The sequence below is a fragment of the Heloderma suspectum genome, chromosome 4, assembly GCF_057233095.1.
Source record: "Heloderma suspectum isolate Gila_16-S chromosome 4, 16-S_ref, whole genome shotgun sequence".
Lineage (NCBI taxonomy): Eukaryota > Metazoa > Chordata > Lepidosauria > Squamata > Helodermatidae > Heloderma > Heloderma suspectum.
The window spans coordinates 184,611,092-184,631,106 of record NC_139461.1 but is presented as its reverse complement, the minus strand read 5'-3'; the positions used below and the strand labels follow the sequence as shown (position 1 = coordinate 184,631,106).

Genomic DNA, 20,015 nt, shown 5'->3' with positions numbered 1-20,015 from the left:
CAGTTAAAAAAAACAAAAAAACAAAAAAACGTGATAGGCTACGTAAAGATTTACGTAGCCTATCACGGCTAGATTTTAAAAAAACACCGTGATAGGCTACGCAAATGTTTAGGTAGCCTATCACGGCTGACGTAAAAAAAAAAAATGCATGTACGCAAATAGCGGCGGCCATGGCCACCGCCATTTGCATTCCTTATTTTGGCACGTCTTAGTCTACATAAACATTTACGTAGACTAAGACAGCAAAAATAAGGGGAACACAAATAGTGTAGACGCTACGCTATTTGCGTTCCCCTTATTTTCGCCATCTTAGTCTATGTAAATGTTTACATAGACTAAGACGTACCAAAATAAGGAACGCAAATGGCGGCACCCATGGCCGCCGCCATTTGCATACGCGCGGTTGTGTTTTTTTTAAATTAGCCGTGATAGGCTACGTAAACATTTACATAGCCTATCACGGCTGACTGCAGGGACGCAAACGGCGGCGGCTACAGCCGCCGCCATTTGCGTCCCTGCTAGCCAGCGGCCGGATGTCCGGCTGCTGGCGGAGCCGGGTGGCGGCTCCGCAGAATCGCTGCAGAGCACAGCCGGCCGGCCAGGATTCCAAGGGGGAGGAACGAAGCGCCTCCCCCCCAGCTAGGATTCCGGGGGGAGGGATGGAACGCCTCCCCCCAGCATCAATATAATCCGTGGAAAGGTAAGTCACTTTCGTACATCCCTAACGAAGTTACAAATGGTTATTGTGACAGACAAGGGGTGTGCACCGACCAGGGATGTAGAAGGAATCTCGGCAATTTAGGGATGTACGGAAGTCACTTACCTGAACCCGAAAGTTAATTCACGATGGGGGGGAGGCGCTCCGTCCCTCCTCCCAAAATTCTGGCCGGCCCATGGACGCCGCCATTTGCGTTCCTTATTTTGGCACGTCTAGTATACGTAAACATTTACGTAGACTACGGCGAAAATAAGGGGAACGCGTACGCATAGTTTTTGGTTTTTTTCCACTCAGCCGTGATAAGCTACGTAAAGATTTACGTAGCCTATCACGGTTTTTTAAAAAAATCTAGCCGTGATAGGCTATGTAAATCTTTACGTAGCCTATCACGTTTTTTTTTTTTTTTTTTAACTTGGAAATGGTGGCGGCGGCAGCCGGTCGGAAGACCGGCCGCCGCAACCGCCGCCGCCGAACCGCCGCCAGAGCCGCCGCCGCCAGGGACATTCGCACAAGTCCCCACATCCACCGCACTGCTTTCACCGTACCTGAACGGCTCCTTTTCTCCATCCCGGGAACCAGGAGGGGGAGAAGCAGCCATTTGCGCACAGTGCTCGTGAGTTTGGGTGGGGAGTCTGCAGCTTGGCTTGCCCCGAGAGGGCCAGATTGAGCCCGACGAGGGCTGGATTTCCCCCTACCCGACAGCCATAGCACTGACTACAGGATTTGGTTTGGGCACTTACTTTGCACTTCAAAAAACAAGCCGGTTCAACTCAGACTGAAGCTCCCCAATTTGACTCCGGTCCAAGCCCAAGTAAGATCTGGAGCAAAGCTTCGTGTCTCTCATGGGCTACCATGGAATTCATCACTCACTGAATTACTTACTGACGCACGCTGGCTTTGGCTCCCACCCCTTTGCGAGGCACTGCGTCTCTCCCGTGCTTTGTCCTTCTAAAGTCGTAAAGTCATTATGACAGCCATATCCTACTCTCTCGTTGAGAAAAAAACGTTCCTTTCTTTCCATGAAAAAACCGTGAGGCACAGAAATTTCTTCACATGTATGTGATATTTCTAATAGAATAGGAAAAGAGAAAGGTGTTAGGTACAAGGGTCAAAACATTCTGGATGGGCGTGATAGCCAAGTGTTAGTTTCTACGAGCCAGCTGTGACATTCAGCCGCATGACTTTAAAAAAAAAAAAAGCGTGTACGCAAATGGCAGCCCCCATAGGGAGCCACCATTCGCGTTCCTTATTTGGTCGCTGTAGTCTACGTAAATCTTTACGTAGACTACGGCGAAAATAAGGGCAACGCAAATAGCGTTGCCCTTATTTTCGCCGTAGTCTACGTAAAGATTTACGTAGACTACAGCGACCAAATAAGGAACGGGAATGGCGGCTCCGTATGGGGGCTGCCATTATCCGTACGCGCTTTTTTTTTTTTTTAAGTCACCCGTGATAGGCTACGTGACGATTGACGTAGCCTATCACGGCTGACTTTGCAAATCTAGCCGTGATAGGCTACGTTAATCGTCACGTAGCCTATCACGGGGGCGTTTTTTTTTTCTTTTATTGGAATGGCGGCGGCGGCAGCCGGTCAAAAGACCGGCTGCCGCTCCCACCGCAGATGAAGACCCGCTGAACCGCCAGCCGGACCCGCCGATGGGAGGGACATTCGCCAAAAGTAAGTCCCGTCCCAGGGGGGGTGTGGGGTGTGGGGGGGGTGCGGAGAATTTCTCCCCGAAACTTGTTCGGGGGGCCGAACACGTTGGCGCTCGGCCCCCTGAAGTTTCGGGGAGAAATTCTCCGCCAACCCTAAATTTAGGTTGCTGCCACCATCAACCAGAACAGTGGAGTGAAGGGGAATCATGGAGAGAAAGGACAACCCACCCCTCCTCTCTACCTTCCTTCTCTGGGCTAGTGGTAGCAGCAACAGGAACAGCAAGAAGGAAAGAGAGCTTATGGAATGCTGTCCTGGCTCCCAAGCCCAGCTATATCCACCATGAGTGCATGGTTTTGTGCACACACATGTATATATGTGAACCCCGCCCCCCAGTATGTTTGTGGTTGTGTTCTCATGTGAAGAGGATGTCGCAGAGGTAGTGGTTGTTGCGGGGGCCTCCTCTGCGACCTCTCTTTGCAAACCATCATGTCTTTCCATTCTTATATATACATCTTGCTAAATTCTCCTTTAGCTGGGAGAGGCCCCCACTTCCCAAAAGAAAAACCTACAATTCACCTTCTGCTTGCAAAAGAACAGGGAAGGCAACATCTAGTTTCTCAGTCTGCTCACTGTCAGGTAAGATGACATTTTGAAAAGCTTACCTACAGGGGCACAAACTGGAGCGGGTGACCAGCCATCTTTTGTGCACCTGGTCTTCGCTTGCTGATGTGCAGGAGAGTATCCCTCATCACATGAAAATGAAATCTCTTGACCCTCTATGTACTTTTTCCACCAATAAGAAGGAAGGAGCCGACCATGTGGAAATTGTGCATCATTTGCACATATTTCTAAAGGCAAGAAGAGGAACTATGTTATATCATTTTATAGGGATGTACGAAACCCCCTTACCTTTCTTTCGCCGGGGGTTGGCTGGGGAGGGGGAGGCGATCTGTTCCTCCCCCCAGAATCCTCTACGGGGGGGAGGTGATCCATTCTTCCCTCCCGGAATCCTGCCTGGCCGGCTCCACCACCAGCTGGGCCAATCCGCAGCAGAATCTCCGTCCACTGCCGGGTTGCTGCGGATGCAAATGGCATCCCTTACGCCATTTGTGTCCCCGCTTTAGCCATGATAGGCTACGTAAGTATTTACGTAGCCTATCACGGCTAAAGCAGTGACACAAATGGCATCCTGCGTAGGGGACGCCATCCACAGCTGCACAGCGGAGTGGCAGGGATCAGCGGCTGGATCCAGACCCGCTGGAGGCAGGTAGGATCCGGTCTGCGGGGACTTCGCAGGGTGGTGAGGGGGAGCAGTCCGTTCTGCCACGGACTCCGGGGGGCCAGCTTCTTTAGAATCCAGCCTCACTGGAGTCTGTGGTGGAATTCTCTGCCATCCCTAATCATTTATGAAACTATTTTATGGTGATTATAAGCTGATCCTTACTATAGATGCTGTATTACATGTGACACAGTTTAAAGATTTTGTGCCTGTACTTTTGCAAATTAAAAAATTGGAAGAACATATTTGAAAGCAAGAGTTTTGTTCACACACACACCCCGAAAACAATGTCTTGTAACTTCATTCAGCAAATGGCATACACAGACCACTACCAGCATTCTTTTGGTGAAAGGAGCAAAGTAATGGCAGGATAAGCAGGATGGCTGAAAAGGGTGAAGTCAGTGCAGAGAAGCAACATGCCCAGGCAGGGCAAAAACTACAATGTGCAGATGCTTCATTAGCATCTATGTAGCACAGAACAATACCATGTCAACCATATCCCCACTCTTATGAGGGCTCAGACTAGAGTGGCCATTTATGAATGGCCAAAAAAGAGGAAACGCATCACCCAAAAAGAGGACAAAAGAGGACAATGATTTGCATACGATCTACACATGCCAATTTTTATGTACAGATGCAACTTTAGAAATAATGATTATAATTTAAATAAAAAATACAGTACATCTCAAAATAAGTATGGAAGACTGTGCCCTAGCGACCAGGAGAAAGTGCATAGGGAGACATTTTTCTCCCTCTGTCAAACTTCTAGAACCCAGAGTCATCCCATGAAGCTGATTGGTGGGAGATTCAGGAAAGATAAAAGGAAGGACATCTTCACACAGTGCATAGGTAAGCTATGGAATTCGCTACCACAAGATATACTGATGGCCACCAATTTAGATGACTTTAAAAGGGGATTAGATCTTAGACAAATTCATGGAGGATAAGGGGATCAAGGGCTCAAATCCAAATCTTGCTATTGCAGTCCATGCCCAGATGATAAAGAAAAGTATGGACTTCCGGTTGGAACCAATGTCGCCCTTGCAGCATGCCGCAGAGCTTCCGCGGGACGCTATCTCAAACAGCTTTTTAAAAGGTTGAAAAACCTTTTCATCTCCCCACTGGAATGAAAAGGGGGTGGCAGGAGCAGCTTTGGATCACGTTTCAGAAGATTAGCTATCTCTGCATATTAACAGGGGGTCTGGACTCCGGAGCTAGTCTGCCAGAGTTTAATCATCACTCAAAGCTGTTTTGAACCACCTATCTAAATAGGAGAAAATAGGGCTGACATGCTCCATTGTAGTTTATGGATTCCGAAACACCAACAACATTTGAGGAATGGATTAAGCTATATCAACATTATTCGAGGACCTGCAAGATTTGTTTGAAGAGAAGGATGACTACTTTTAAGGTGAAAAAAAGGTTCTCCACCTACCCCACCCCCACACATACCTTCCTTGGCAAAGGTTCCGAGAAGCGAAAATACAGAGGAGTTACTTGCTTTGTTAAAAACTTTGTCCTTGCAACTTGCAGAACAGGCTAAGAGACTGGATACTATTCAAAATTCCATCACCGCCCTGCAAGGGGCTATGGATTTAATCAACACTTCTTGGCAAAAAATGGAGGTGAAGATTAACAAGCTGCAAGATCAGGTGGCAGGGAATGAAACAACATCACAAGCTTTTTTCAACAATTTCTCTGTCAGAATTTCTCAGTTGGAGGCTTCTGTGCACAGGGCAAATGTACGTATCATTGGTATTAAAAAATTATCTACTGATGTAAATTTGTCTAGTTTTGTAGATAAGTTCCTGCATGAGATACTCCCTGTGCCATCTGATTATTCATTTGACATTGAGCAGGCATTCCATGTGTCAAATGTCAAAGGGACTGGTTATATGGTTATAGTCCAATTTGCAAGCATCTCCACAAAAAATTATATCCTGCATTTGGCAAGAGAGGGTGAAAACCTTTTTTGGAAACAAGATAAAGTTATGCTATTTCCGGATTACACCAAAGAGATTGCTGATAAAAGAAGGCAATTTACCAAGGTGAAAAACCTGGCAAAACAAATGAACTTACAATATTACTTAAAATATCCTGCTACATTTTGCATTTTTTCTGAAGGCCAGATGAAGAAGTTTCTAAATCATGAAATGGCAGAGGCGTGGCTAAATGGAAAATCGCATGAGAGTTCTGCTTTACCACCATGAACTGGAATCTACAAACACGTTTTGCTAACTAGCTTTGTTTAGTCTGGAAGATTCAGGCTAGGCCAGAGATAATTGGTCATATATATATCCGTTCTTTTTGTTTATCTTCTTGCATTTTTTCCTTTCTCTTTCTCTTTTTTCTTTAAATCCTTTCTTTTTAAAATGGATATGATATACTGTACTTAAATTTACTGTCTGAGGGTGTATAGAAATGTGCACATTCATTTATGTATCTAGTACAAAATATATTAGTGATTGTTGTAAGGTTGATTTTAAGATTTATTATCATATAACATTATAAATTTTATTAGTGATTTGTTAGGATTATTATTAATCCTTTTAAATCTCCTTTTTATTATTATTATTATTACTACTATCATTATTGGTTACTAAGATTTTTGGCTGGTTAAATTGTTAAGCTTTAATATTATATATTAGCTGAAGGGCAATATATGGTTACTGGAAATGAATTGTAGGCCTGCTTCCTTGCTATAAGAATGATATGATATTGAAATGTAAGGTTGATTATTTGGACTGTATTGAATTGTAATACTGCCAATGTTATAGGTATAATTTTTAAGTGGAATGGGATTTGAAGTTTCTGTGTAATGGAGTTTAAATTTAATCCTTTTCTTCTTTCTCTTTTTTTTTTTCCTCCTTCATTATTGCTGTGTCCTCCTGAGAATACTGTATTGTGGGGAAATTGTAGTTTTTGATTAGGTTGTTGGTACTGTTTATTTCATTTATAAAGATAAAAAAATTGAATAAAAAGTATTTAAAAAAGAAAGAAAAAGAAAAGTATGCAAGATATATTTATAAAAACATATAGGACAACAATACACAGAGAGAGAGAGAGAGAGAGAGAGAGAACAGTGTATCATTCATCCTGAGAAAATCAAAACCAGGTTAACTGAGTTCTCAGCTTAACTGCAACAAAAAAAACCTTAGCAACTTTTCCGATAACTACAGGAATTCTGTCAGCTAACAATAAGATACATAAAACAGATTGTCTCTGTAAGGAAATTTTGATAATAATGGCACAGTCAGTTCTCTCCTAATATCCCAATAGAAACTGCAGTATAATGAAACATATATTACAGTCTCTGAACCACAGGGGCAACAACATTGCAATGAAGAATCTATGTTGTGGGCAAATCTGTCCAGCTGGGGCTTGATATATTTCCTCGGTGCCTCCAACTCCAGTTTCATTCGTGAGCTGAGTAGGGATGTCAGAGAATTTCTCCATGAATCTCTGGGAGGCCGAATGCCAACGCATTCGGCCCCCAGAAATTGGTGGGGAAATTCTCCGCCCCCCTGCCCCCCCCCGGGATGGGACTTACCTCGCGCGAATGTCCCTCTCGGCGGCGGATCCCGGCGGCGTGGCGGCGGCGTTGCGGCAGTGGCCGGTCTTCCGACCGGCTGCCACCACCGCCATTTCCAAGTAAAGTAAAAAAAAAAAAAAGTGATAGGCTACGTAACGATTTACGTAGCCTATAACGGCTAGATTTTCAAAGTCAGCCGTGATAGGCTACGTAAATCGTTACATAGCCTATCACGGCTGACTTTGGGGGGGGAAAAAAGCGCATACGAATATGGTGGCACCCATGGGCGCCGCCATTTGCGTACGCGCTTTTTTTTTTTTTCAAAGTCAGCCGTGATAGGCTACGTAAAGATTTACGTAGCCTATCACGGCTGACTGAAAATCTAGCCATGATAGGCTACGTAAATCGTTACGTAGCCTATCACGTTTTTGGGGTTTTTTTACATTTTTTTTCTTTCGCAGCTGGAGAGGCGAGGCGCTCCCCCCCGGCCAGAATTTTGGCGGGGAGGGATGGGGCGCCTCCCCCCCGGCCTGAATTTTGGTGGGGAGGGGCGGGGCGCCTCCCCCCCGCCAAGAATTTTGGGGGGAGAACTGGAGCGCCTCCCCCCCCCACCGAAAACAGCTGCGGGACCAGGTAAGGGACTTTTGTCCATCCTTAGAGCTGAGCCATACACTCTTTCCCGGAATCTGGGAAATTTCCATTTTATTTTTTTCTCTCAAATTGGCAAGTTATGCCAATTGGAGTTGCAATTGGCATAACTTGAGCAAATTTTGGCTGTAGTAAGTGTAATTTGAACTAATTACAGCTGTGAAGTGCTTGGCTATGCGCAAATTGTGACCATACTTTACAGATGCAGTTTGTACAAATTACACTAATTATGGCTGAAATTTGTGCAAGTTACACCAACTGCAACTGTATTTTGTGTAACTTGCCAATTTTAGAGAAAAAAAAGTAAAAGGAGATCCGCAAGCTGGCCCGACTCTCACGGATTGAGTCGGGCCAGCTCATAGGTTAGCGAGCCAGGGAGGGAGGCCGAACTGCAGAATGCTTGGTGGACTTCACCCCGCCCCTGCCCCCTACAGGTTCCTCCAACATCCATACAAGAATCCTTATTGAATATCTTCTCTAGCACGGCACATGGTAGAGCATTCATACAGGCCACTGTAAATGCAACCGAAGGCTTATAAACATGAACAATTTTTAGATAGTGAGCCCCTTTGCTCCCAAATGGGAATTAGAAGGAGAACAAAACTTAGTTGCCACTGGGATATCAAATGTTGCAAATCAGTATTGTACGGTCTTAACAAAAGAACTTATTTTGCCTTTTCCTTGCCCAAAGAAAAAAGCTCAAATGGAGAAATATCTATTTGCATTATTTTACAGCCTTCAACCAGCTATTTCTCTAAGAGACTTGCCAGATCACAGAACGGTGACAAGAATCTTGGTGGTCAAAACAAAATGGAATCCATCTAGACAGAGTAGATGTCTAAACTGTACATGATATGGAGTTTAATCCAGATTCCAAGCAGAACATTGTATTAGTCGCACACCTAGGGACCCCAAGAATTGCTCTGAGGAAAATGACGATAATCTGCTTCAACCCTCCCTCTTCCTCTGTTTCGCAGCCTCATAGATCTCTCTGCATCTATCTTCTAAACCTCCTTTGTGGTGTTTCTCCACTCCATAGCTGTCCTTACCTCATCTTTCCTTTGTGTACCCCACAGTGTTCTCTTTCTCTCCCTCTCTCTCTTTCTCTGGAACTCAATTTCTTAAGGGGAGCCCCCAATACATGGAAAGAATTTATGAGAAAATGCTGCCCCATCCTTGCTGTCATGTGCACAAACAGTGTATTCAGCAGTCATGCAAGGCGGGGGGTGGGGGGCTACTTACATACAGACATATATGCATATGTCTCCTCCACACAAAGGAAAATCAGGAACCCCCACCCCATATACAGGACTTCTGCACATATTATGTACATGTGCAGGGCCCCTTCACACAGCTGCTGAAAATACAGCTGGCAGAGGGTGTGGCCAGCATGGGTTTGGCCAGGGGGGTGGGGCTACACAGTGTGAAATCACAGCCCTCTTATGTGTCCTTTCAAAACCTGATGGGGTTTGAGTAAAAAAACCAACCCTTTTACTTAATGTCCTTTCTCCTGAAGATTTAAGACCCTTTTCTATGCCCTCAACTTTTTCACTATATGTTTTATTTTCTAAAGACTGCCCTTTATATGTATTCAATGCTCAAAATGCCAGCTGGTTTAAGACCGGAGCTTAGGCTATTCCATGTTGGCTGAAGGTCCACAAAGTGAGGAAACTAAGGCTGATGCTTTAACAGACATATCCAGGGATCAGTAAAGATATTGTGCAATGTCAGAAACAGTGTTTTCTCACAACTTCCCCCCATGGGGAACTTTTTCTTGTTCTTTCAGGCCTAAATTCAGATGGGGAGAAGAGAGTGCCTGGGACCAGCAAAGACACCCCACATTGTCCTGGTCCTGTATTGCCCTATGAAGACTCTGAGCATTATTGCATTGCTAGTGGAATGGTCCTGTGAGTTGACCCATGCCTGTCTGTTGTTTTCACCAGTTGCTGGCAAGATGGGTTAAACAGTGGGAGATGCGGGACGGAACGTCCTCTGATTAGGGATGTCAGAGAATTCCGCCATGGATCTCGGTGAGGCTGAATGCCAGTGCGTTCAGCCCCCCGAAATCCATGGCAGAATGAAGCCCCCGCCCCCCAACCCACGAAAGGCGCACGAAACGGAGCACTTACCTGCTGCCGTCCGCGCCGACTTGCGAATGGCGTCCGCGTCCGCAGCCGCCATTCGCTTCTTCATCATAGCCATGATAGGCTACGTAAATAATTACGTAGCCTATCATAGCTAACACAGGGATGCCATTTGCGTCCCTGCGGAGGCCATGATAGGCTACGTAAGTATTTACGTAGACTATCACAGCAAGCAAAAAACAACAACAGCGTACGCAAATGGTGGCAGCTACGGCGGCTGCCATTTGCCTTCCCTTCTTTTCGCTGTTTTAGCCCATGTAAATATTTACGTAAGCTATTATGGTGAAAAAAAGGGGGACACAAATAGCGCCCACTACGCCATTTGCGTTCCCCTTTTTTACCCCACCATAATATCTTACGTAAGTATTTATGTAGGCTAAAATGGCGAAGAAAAGGGAAAGTAAATGGCGGCCGCCATAGCCACCACCATTTGCGTATGCTGGTGTTATTTTTGCTTGCCATGATAGGCTACGTAAATATTCACGTAGCCTATCACGGGCTACCATAGGGACGCAAATGGCGTCCCCTACTCAGGACGCCATTTGCGTCCACACCAGCCTGGAAGCGGATGCAGGCCCCGCTGCGGGTTGGCCTGGCCGGCGGCTCCGTGGACTGGCTGCGGAGCGGAGCGGGCTGGCAGGATCGCCTCCCCCCCCCTGTCGAGGATTCCAGGGGGAGGGACGGATCACCTCCCCCCACAGGCAGATTCCCGGAGGGACGAAAAGTAGGAAATCCGCCCATCCCTACCTCTGATGCAGTAAGAGGGGAGAGTGGTAGTAGTTCTGTGTTTCCAAGTACCACTGTGATTGATAATGGAGCAAGTGATGAAAAATGACTAGGCAAGTTCTAAAAATAATATTTTTCATAGATTTTAAAGAGGCATTCCATCCTCCCCATTAGAATCTCCGAAAGTCCAAAGGAAACTGTTGGTGCATGGAGGTCAAGTTTTAAGCAAGCACAAGTTCTGACATGCAGAACATCATCATGGATCTGAGGCACATCTGTTAAGCCACCAGCCTTAGCTTCCAATTGCTTGGCTTTGTGGAGCTTGAACCAACATGAAATAGCTTTAACCCTGGTCTTAAATGAGCAGCTTTTGAAATGACTGAATATTATCTGACAATGAGCAGCAACCAATCCTGGCTCTCTAAGAGTACTTTACAATACATGTTTTAAACATTTATTTGCCTCATTCATTGTTGTTGTTGTTGTTGTTGTTGTTGTTTTTAAGTTAACAACTGGAAATGGATTGCTGAGCAGCAGCCCTTAAAAAAAGGCCACATCAGTTACTCCTGTTCTTACTGCTTTTTTGCCCCTCTTTCCACAAAACTCGATAAAACTGCCCGGAGGGAGCACATATTTACATTATGCATGGTAATTTATGTTCCTGATAACAGAAGAGAATGCAAGGAAAACATTTACTTACTGAAGCATTTTGGTTCTGGATTCCAGCCCGATCTGGTACACTGAACCCGTTCCCTTTCATAGCCATGTGCTGTCAGAAAACCACGATTACATCCATAGTCAACTGTATGTCTGAGTCCTACTGGAACGTGGTTGACTCTCCTCTGTTCATAATAATCATCTAATTTTCCATTTTCTATATGGGGATGGTCACAGCCCACTGATTTGGAAAAGATGAGAGAGAGAAATTCAAGACACAATTATTATTTTTAAGGGTATTGCAATCATCAGCTATTTTTCTTAATCCTTCTTGGGGCTGTGCTTGTTTCATTGAGGTTGCATTGTTAGCCCAAGTGTAGCTGTGGAGAAATATGATCTGGGTTTCTCTCCCCTTGAGTTGTATAGAAAGAAGGAAAGAGATAGATGTCTGGGGTGGAAACCCCCTCAGAGCCTTCCCATTGGTTCTGCTCCCATTTCCTCTGGGCGTTGGGAAAAGGAGGAAGGTCAGAAAACAATCATGACCAACTGCCCTGTGCCCTGGGTGGCAGAAATTAGGAAAACAGGACCCAAATGGTCTCGTGACTGGCTCCTCCTCTTACCTTCCTCCATATTTCATGATCGCACAATGACAACTTGCATTGCAATGCCATCGTGGAGGCCGTAGAAACCCAGAGATGGGAATAAAGGATAGGAAATCAATTCAGCAAATGTGAATCTGGATACGTTTTATACTCCTGTTGGCCCACAAGCCTTGTGTGGACTGAGCCCTACCTAGAACCTGATTGTGAGTCATTAGAACAAGACCAATGCTGTTAGTGGTGGAAATGACCCAGTAGTTGGGGAAAGTAGCCATGTCCAGCTGCCCTACTAGCGTGAGAATGAGTGATTTGTAGGGCAAGTATGCTGAAGGAGCCTCACACAGCAGTTTAGGGAAACTGCCTACCACTTTACTGTGAGCTAACTCATCTTAAATAGCTATGAGACCCTGTTCATGTGTATTGTTGGTGACACATCCATGTATTCTTGGTATTCCATGCAAGGGATTAAAATGCTATTCTGAAATCTCAGCATTTCTTTATTTATTAGATTCCACTTTATTACCTTCCACTATCTTCATCTCGCCTATCCTTCCCACATGACCCTACTCCTTCAAAATTACTCCGCTGTTGTCATTTCTCAAAAGATTATCTTCTGCATTGGCAGCTATGTGTAAGATGTTCCTGGACAGCCATAGTGACGCCCCATTGCAGTTAAATCTTATTTTATCTGATATAACGCTTCACTGATCACTCAAGGCAATTCAAAACCTTCCAGAGTAGCCGCAATCCTCACTTACTCTTTCCCTTTTACTCTTTCTGGGCAGTCTGGGCTGCACTCCTAGCACTACAATAGCGCCAAAAACAAACAGACGCTATTTGCGTTGCCCTTATTTTCACCGTAGTCTACGTAAATCTTTACGTAGACTACAGGAACCAAATAAGGAACGCAAATGGCGGCTCCCTATGGGGGCCGCCATTTGTGTACGCCCTTTTCTTTTTTTTTCCAAAGTCACCCGTGATAGGCTACGTAACGATTTACGTAGCCTATCACGGCTGACTTTGGAAATCTAGCTGTGATAGGCTACGTTAATCGTTACGTAGCCTATCACGGGGGTGGGGTTTTTTTTGTTTTTTGTTTTTTCGCGGCCGGGTAGACGGGGCGCTTCTACCCGGCCTGAATTTCGCCGGCGAGGGATGGGGCGCCTCCCGCCCGGCCTGAATTTCGGCCGGGTGAGGTGGGGCGCCTCCCCCCCCTCACATGAACTTCGGAGGGAGAAGCAAAGCGCCTCCCCCCCACTGCAAAGAAAGCTTCGAGGACAGGTAAGGGACTTTTGTCCATCCCTAGGTACAATCTCAAAAATGATAGAATGATCTCAGTACAAATCCAAGGCAAACTATTCAACATCACAGTAATTCAAGTCTATGCCCCAACCACTGATGCCGAAGAAGCTGAGGTTGATCGGTTCAATGAAAACCTACAACACCTTCTAGAACTAACACCAAAAAAAGATCTCCTCTTCATCATAGGGGATTGGAATGCTAAAGTAGGAAGTCAAGAAATTACCGGGATAACAGGCAAGTATGGCCTTGGTGTACAAAATGAAGCAGGACAAAGGCTAATAGAGTTTTGTCAAGAGAACACACTGATCATAGCAAACACTCTTTTCCAACAGCACAAGAGGCGACTCTACACATGGACATCACCAGATGGTCAATATCAAAATCAAATTGATTATGTACTTTGCAGCCAAAGATGGAGAAGCTCTATACAGTCAGTAAAAACAAGACCTGGAGCTGACTGCGGCTCAGATCATGAGCTTCTTGTTGCAAAATTTCGGCTGAAATTGAAGAACGTAGGGAAAACCACTAAACCATTCAGGTATGACCTAAATCATATCCCTTATGAATATACAGTGGAGGTGAGGAATAGATTTAAGGGATTAGATCTGATAGACAGAGGGCCTGAGGAAGTATGGACGGAGGTCCGTAACATTGTTCAGGAGGCAGCAACTCAATCCATCCCAAAGAAAAAGAAATGCAAGAAAGCAAAGTGGCTGTCTGATGAGGCTTTACAAGTAGCTAGGGATGGCGGAGAATTTCTCCCCGAATCTTCGGGAGGCCGAATGCCAACGCATTCGGCCCCCCGAAATTGGTGGGGAAATTCTCTGCCGGCCCCCCGACACCCCCCCCCCCAGGATGGGACTTACCTCCTGCGAATGTCCCTCCCGGCAGCGGGTCCCGGAGGCGGTTTGGCGGCGTTCCGTCGGGGGCAGCGGCGGCGGCCGGTCTCCTGACCGGCTGCCGCCGCCGCCATTGCAAAGTAAAAAAGGAAAGGAAAAAAAACACACACACCCATGATAGGCTACGTAACGATTTACGTAGCCTATCACGGGTGTGTGTGTGTGTGTGTGTGTGTGCGTTTAACTTTTTTTTTTGTGGCCGGGTAGACAGGGCACTTCTACCCGGCCTGAATTTTGCTGGTGAGTGATGGGGCGCCTCCCCCCCAGCCTGAATTTCAGCCGGGCAAGGTGGGGCACCTCCCCCCCCTCGCCTGAACTTCGGGGGGAGAACCGAAGCACCTCCCCCCCACCGCGAAGCAAGCTTCGAGAACAGGTGAGGGACTTTCGCCCATCCCTACAAGTAGCTGAGGAAAGAAGGGAAACGAAAAGCAAGGGAGAAAGAGGAAGATATATCCAACTGAATGCAGAGTTCCAGAGAATAGCGAGGAGAGACAAGAAGGCCTTCTTAAATGAACAATGCAAAGTAACTGAAGAAAACAATAGAATGGGAAAGACTAGAGATCTTTTCAAGAAAATCGGAGATCTCAAGGGAACGTTTTGTGCAAAGACGGGCATGATAAAGGACAAAGAAGGCCTAACAGAAGCAGATGAGATGAAGAAGAGGTGGAAAGAATACACAGAAGAACTATACAGGAATGATCTTAATGTCCCTGATAGCCATGATAGTGTGGTCACTGAACTTGAGCTGGACATCCTCGAGAGTGAAGTCAAGTGGGCCTTAGGAAGCATTACTAACAACAAAGCTAGCAGAGATGACAGTATTCCAGCCGAACTATTTAAAATCCTAAAAGATGATGCTGTTAAAGTGCTGCACTCAATATGCCAACAAATCTGGAACACTCAACAGTGGCCACAAGACTGGAAATGGTCAGTTTACATTCCAGTTCCAAAGAAGGGCAATGCCAAAGAGTGTTCAAACTACTTTACAATTGTGCTCATTTCACATGCCAGCAAGGTGATGCTCAAAATCCTACAAGCTAGGCTTCAGCAGTATGTGAACCAAGAACTACCAGAAGTACAAGCCGGGTTTCAAAGCAGCAGAGGAACTAGAGATCAAATCGCCAACATTTGCTGGATCATGGAGAAAGCAAGAGAATTCCAGAAAAACGTCTATTTCTGCTTCATTGACTACGCTAAAGCCTTTGATTGTGTGGATCACAGTGAACTGTGGCAAATTCTTAAAGAGATGGGAGTACCAGCCCACCTTCCCTGTCTCCTGAGAAAACTGTACGAGGGCCAAGAAGCAACAGTAAGAACCAGACATGGAACAACTGATTGGTTCAAAATTGGGAAAGGAGTACGACAAGGCTGCATATTGTCGCCCTGCTTATTTAATTTATATGCAGAGTACATTATGAGAAATGCCGGGTTGGATGAATCACAGGTCGGAATTAAGATTGCCAGGAGAATTATCAACAACCTCAGATACGCAGACGATACCACCCTAAAGACAGAAAGCGAAGAGGATCTAAAGAGCCTCTTGTTGAGAGTGAAAGTGGAGACTGCAAAAGCTGGTTTGAAACTCAACATTAAAAAAATGAAGATCATGGCATCTGGCCCCATCACTTCCTGGCATATAGAACAGGAAGAAATGCAAGCAGTGACAGATTTTATTTTCTTGGGCTCCAAGATCACCACAGATGGTGACTGTAGCCATGAAATTAAAAGACGCTTGCTCCTTGGGAGGAAAGCTACAAACCTAGACAGCATAGTAAGAAGAAGAGATATCACCTTACCGACAAAGGTCCATCTAATCAAAGCTATGGTTTTGGTTTTCCCAGTATGGTTTTCCCAGTAGTAATGTATGGCTGTGAGAGCTGGACTATAAGGAAGGCTGAGCGTGGAAGAATTGATGCTTTTGAACTGTGGTGCTGGAGAAGATTCTTACGAGTCCCCTGGACTGCAAGGAGGTCAAATCAGTCAATCCTAAAGGAAATCAACCCTGACTGCTCATTGGAAGGACAGATACTGAAGCGGAAGCTCAAATATTTTGGCCACCTAATGCGAAGAGAAAACTCACTGGAAAAGACCCTGATGCTGGGAAAGACTGAAGGCAAAAGGAGAAGGGGACAGCAGAGGATGAGATGGCTAGATAGCATCACCGATGCAATGAATATGAACTTGAGCACACTCCGGGAGAGAGCGCAGAACAGGAAGGCCTGGCGTGCTATGGTCCATGGGGTCACAAAGAGTCGGACACGACTTAACGACTGAACAACAACAACAACAGCTGAGCCTAATATGTTTCGTCACTGCAGTGTAACTGGATGTGGTTGCAGATGGTATGTCACTCTAGTCTGTTGGGGTTCCAGCAAGAATGAGAGCGGCTGGCTCCCACTGACAGCCATCCAGCTCCAAGGCAGTGGTGAAGACGGAACTGGGATCAGCACAGGACACCGTATGTCCATTGCTGAAATAACACGTCTGTTCAGGGCGTGGCCCCAAGCTGCAATCTCTTGACAATCTGGAGCTTGAGTGAATATGGAGAACCCTTGCCAGAAGATGTTTAACCAAAAGAGGTTTTGTTAATTGAATATATTGTAGCTGGTTGCACAACAGGGTGGGGAACATCTGGTAGGAATCTGACATGCATTACTGGTACATTGGCATGTGAACTTAATGTACAACTTATCCAGCTGATGCGGGTACAAGGATGTCATCCTCCTCCACCTTGAAGCCTGCTTTCACTAACACTATATAATTCCGTGTGCATATTCTATGTTTGAGACAAAGTCAATTATCCTCTGCCTCAAATTCTATTCATAAATTGCCATGTGCCTTACGCATGACAAATGGTTTTGGCAGCAACATTCTGATACCAGCCTATGGGGCCTGCTTTGAACAGATGCATGATGCAGGTGGCTGTGATGTTACAAACACAGGTTTCACTTGGGAGAATGTCTAAGCAATGTGATGATCACTCAGTATTCCAGAAAGCAAGGAACAGTCTACATGATCAAAGTTCTCCAGTGCTGCCAAAGTATATCCATCCTTGGAGAAATGGCTCCGTAGTGGGGGTGGGGGTGACCCATCTTCACCGAACTGTAGTGTGTATTCTGCAGTTCTGGGCAGATCTTTAGGATATTTCTGTAACTGACATTAACAACTATGTTGTGAAGTTATGTCAACTGAACTTGCATTTATCATACACAAAATGGGTGTGTTCAAACATCATGCTAAGCCACCCTACGAATAAGCTACACAGTGAAGGTTGTTCATGGAACAACCCATGATGTGCCCGACAGACAATCAGGCTTACCATGGGTTGCTCTCGCCTTTGGTCTTCCAGTCAGTATCTCAGTGTCCTTCACAGCAGAACCCATCATGTCTCCCCCTTCCCACTCTCAGCACTACCCCTTTTCATTAGCCCCTGTTGTGTTTTTTTTGGGGGGTGAGCCTAAAAGATGTGCTATTGGGATCATATTTTTTATTATTGGGGGGGCTGAAAATTGCACAACTGCATTCATTATCTATTATCATTACTATTATTATTATTATTATTATTATTATTATTATTATTATTATTATTATTATTATTATTGCCAGTCTTTCACAAGTGCAGAAATATATTTCGATGGCTGTCAGATATGTGTAGTCTTACCTGGTCAATGTCTTTGTATGTTTCAGCTGACATTTGTATGTTTCAGCTGTCAAAGAGAGAGCAGAAGTGTAGTAGGTAACATACATGGAAACTGACAAGGCCAGACAGACTGCAAATAAGCTAATTTGTGTGCAGCTGCCAGGGGTGAATTGCTGACCTGTCATTTGAAAAACACCGAAAAAAGGGGGAAAGCGGCCAAAGTAGGTGCAACAAAGCAGGGAGAAGAAATGGAACAAAGGGCATTTAGTGCAGGATGGTCACGGCAGGGTCACGGCATCATGTAAAGAGCCTGCAAACCTCCACGAAGAAGCAATCTCAGTTGCAAGATAAAAGCCTGGTGTGAAGGAGCCCCAAGTCTCCAGCTACTCCAGAAAGGGGAGATCTTAGCTCCCTACTCTTTTTGCACCTCCATTTAGGAGCACTTCCTACTGAGGGATGGGGGAGAATTTCTCCCCGAAACTTCGGGGGGCCGAGTGCCAATGCATTCGGTCCTCCGAAGGTTGTTCTCCCTCCCGGGAGAAATTCTCCCCCCCGCCCCCTGCCCCCCCCAGGATGGGACTTACCTTTCACGAATGTCCCTCCCGGCGGTGGGTCCTGGTAGCGGTTCGGCAGGTCTTCGTCAGGGGCGGGGGTGGCAGCCGGTTTTTCGACCGGCTGTCGCCACCCCCATTATAAGAAAAGTTAAAAAAAAAAAAACGCCCCTGTGATAGGCTACGTAACGACTAACGTAGCCTATCATGGCTAGATTTGCAAAGTCAGCCGTGACAGGCTACGTTAATCGTCACGTAGCCTATCACGGGTGACTTTAAAAAAAAAAAGCACGTACGGCTAATGGCGGCCCCCATAGGGAGCCGCCATTCGCGTTCCTTATTTGGTCCCTGTAGTCTACGTAAAGATTTAGTTAGACTACGGCGAAAATAAGGACAACGCAAATAGCGTTGCCCTTATTTTTGCTGTAGTCTACGTAAATCTTTACGTAGACTACAGGGACCAAATAAGGAACGCGAATGGCGGCTCCCTATGGGGGCCGCCATTTGCATACACGCTTTTTTTTTTTCAAAATCACCCGTGATAGGCTACGTGACAATTAACGTAGCCTATCATGGCTGACTTTGCAGATCTAGCCGTGATAGGCTATGTTAATCGTTACGTAGCCTATCACGGGGGGGGGGTGTTTTTGTTTTTCTTTTGAAGATCACGGCCGGAGAGACGGGGCGCTTCTCCCCGGCCTGAATTTCGGCCGGGCGAGGAGGGAAGCCTCCCCCCCCGGCCTGAACTTCGGGGGGAGCAGCGAAGCGCCTCCCCCCCACCGCGAAGCAAGCTGCGAGACCAGGTAAGTGACTTTCGTGCATCCCTATTCCTACTGCGGTTACTGGGTTCCCTAACAGTTCTTTTAAAAATGCAAAAATATATGCAAATTTAATAGCTGGGAAGTAAATGGAGGGGAGAATTTGTGGGAATTTAAGGACTGGGGAGTAAATGGAGGGAAAGTTTGTGCACCCACAGTAACTGCTCTATTAGTGCAGGTGTGCACATTTTCCCTCCATTTGCTTGCCAGCCATTAAATTTCCATATATTTCCCAGTCAAAAAAGAAATGTGCAAATATTCCTGACAGGTTTTTTTTTAAAAAAAAACAACACACCCCACAACAATGTAGAGGTGGTAGAAGAGGGCAGAGCAAATGGGATGCCAGCACCAGCAGGACGGACACCCACTCCTCCCCATGGGGCCCGGTTCCATTCAGCAACCCTCTCAGGGGAGGGGGTAGAACTGTCAGGGAACCACAGCAGGAAGTGCCACTTTTGCCCCTTCACCAGTGCTTTTCCACGGACAATTCTGCAGTTGCTCCCTGGCACCTGTACACAAATTAGCCTAAGTGTATCTTGCGTTGTCAGTTTCTTTGCATGTTGCCTACTGCACTTTAGCACTCTCTTTGACAGCTAAAGCATACTAGGAAATTCACTAGGCAAGGCTACACCTATAGTAAGAGCACATTTGTGTACTTGTGAATGATCAGCAACAGCAACCAAATTATGAACACATCTGCACAATTTTCTGGGACCAAACCTTTTTTTTAAAAAGGGAGGCAAACCAGTGGCAATTGCTCCAGAGTGCAGTTTGGGCATCGATGGAGGGGCCCACTGGTGGCAGCACTGGCAAGATCACAAAGTATGGTACATGAATTCATATCT

At 45.8% G+C, this 20,015-nt stretch overlaps 1 protein-coding gene across 3 annotated transcripts in view; it reads right to left on the bottom strand.

Moving 5' to 3' along the window:
* The window catches only part of LOC146347831 (complement factor H-like), a 102,554-nt gene that overhangs the window by 45,959 nt on the left and 36,580 nt on the right, over nt 1-20,015 (bottom strand). For all 3 annotated transcript variants that reach the window (XM_084851471.1, XM_084851473.1, XM_084851472.1), the window contains exons 8-10: nt 11,405-11,602; nt 3,038-3,223; nt 1,601-1,786 (exon numbers count right to left, since the gene is read on the bottom strand). In XM_084851471.1, the coding sequence (XP_084707597.1) occupies nt 1,601-1,786; nt 3,038-3,223; nt 11,405-11,602 (570 nt within the window). The remainder of the gene's footprint in view (nt 1-1,600; nt 1,787-3,037; nt 3,224-11,404; nt 11,603-20,015) is intronic.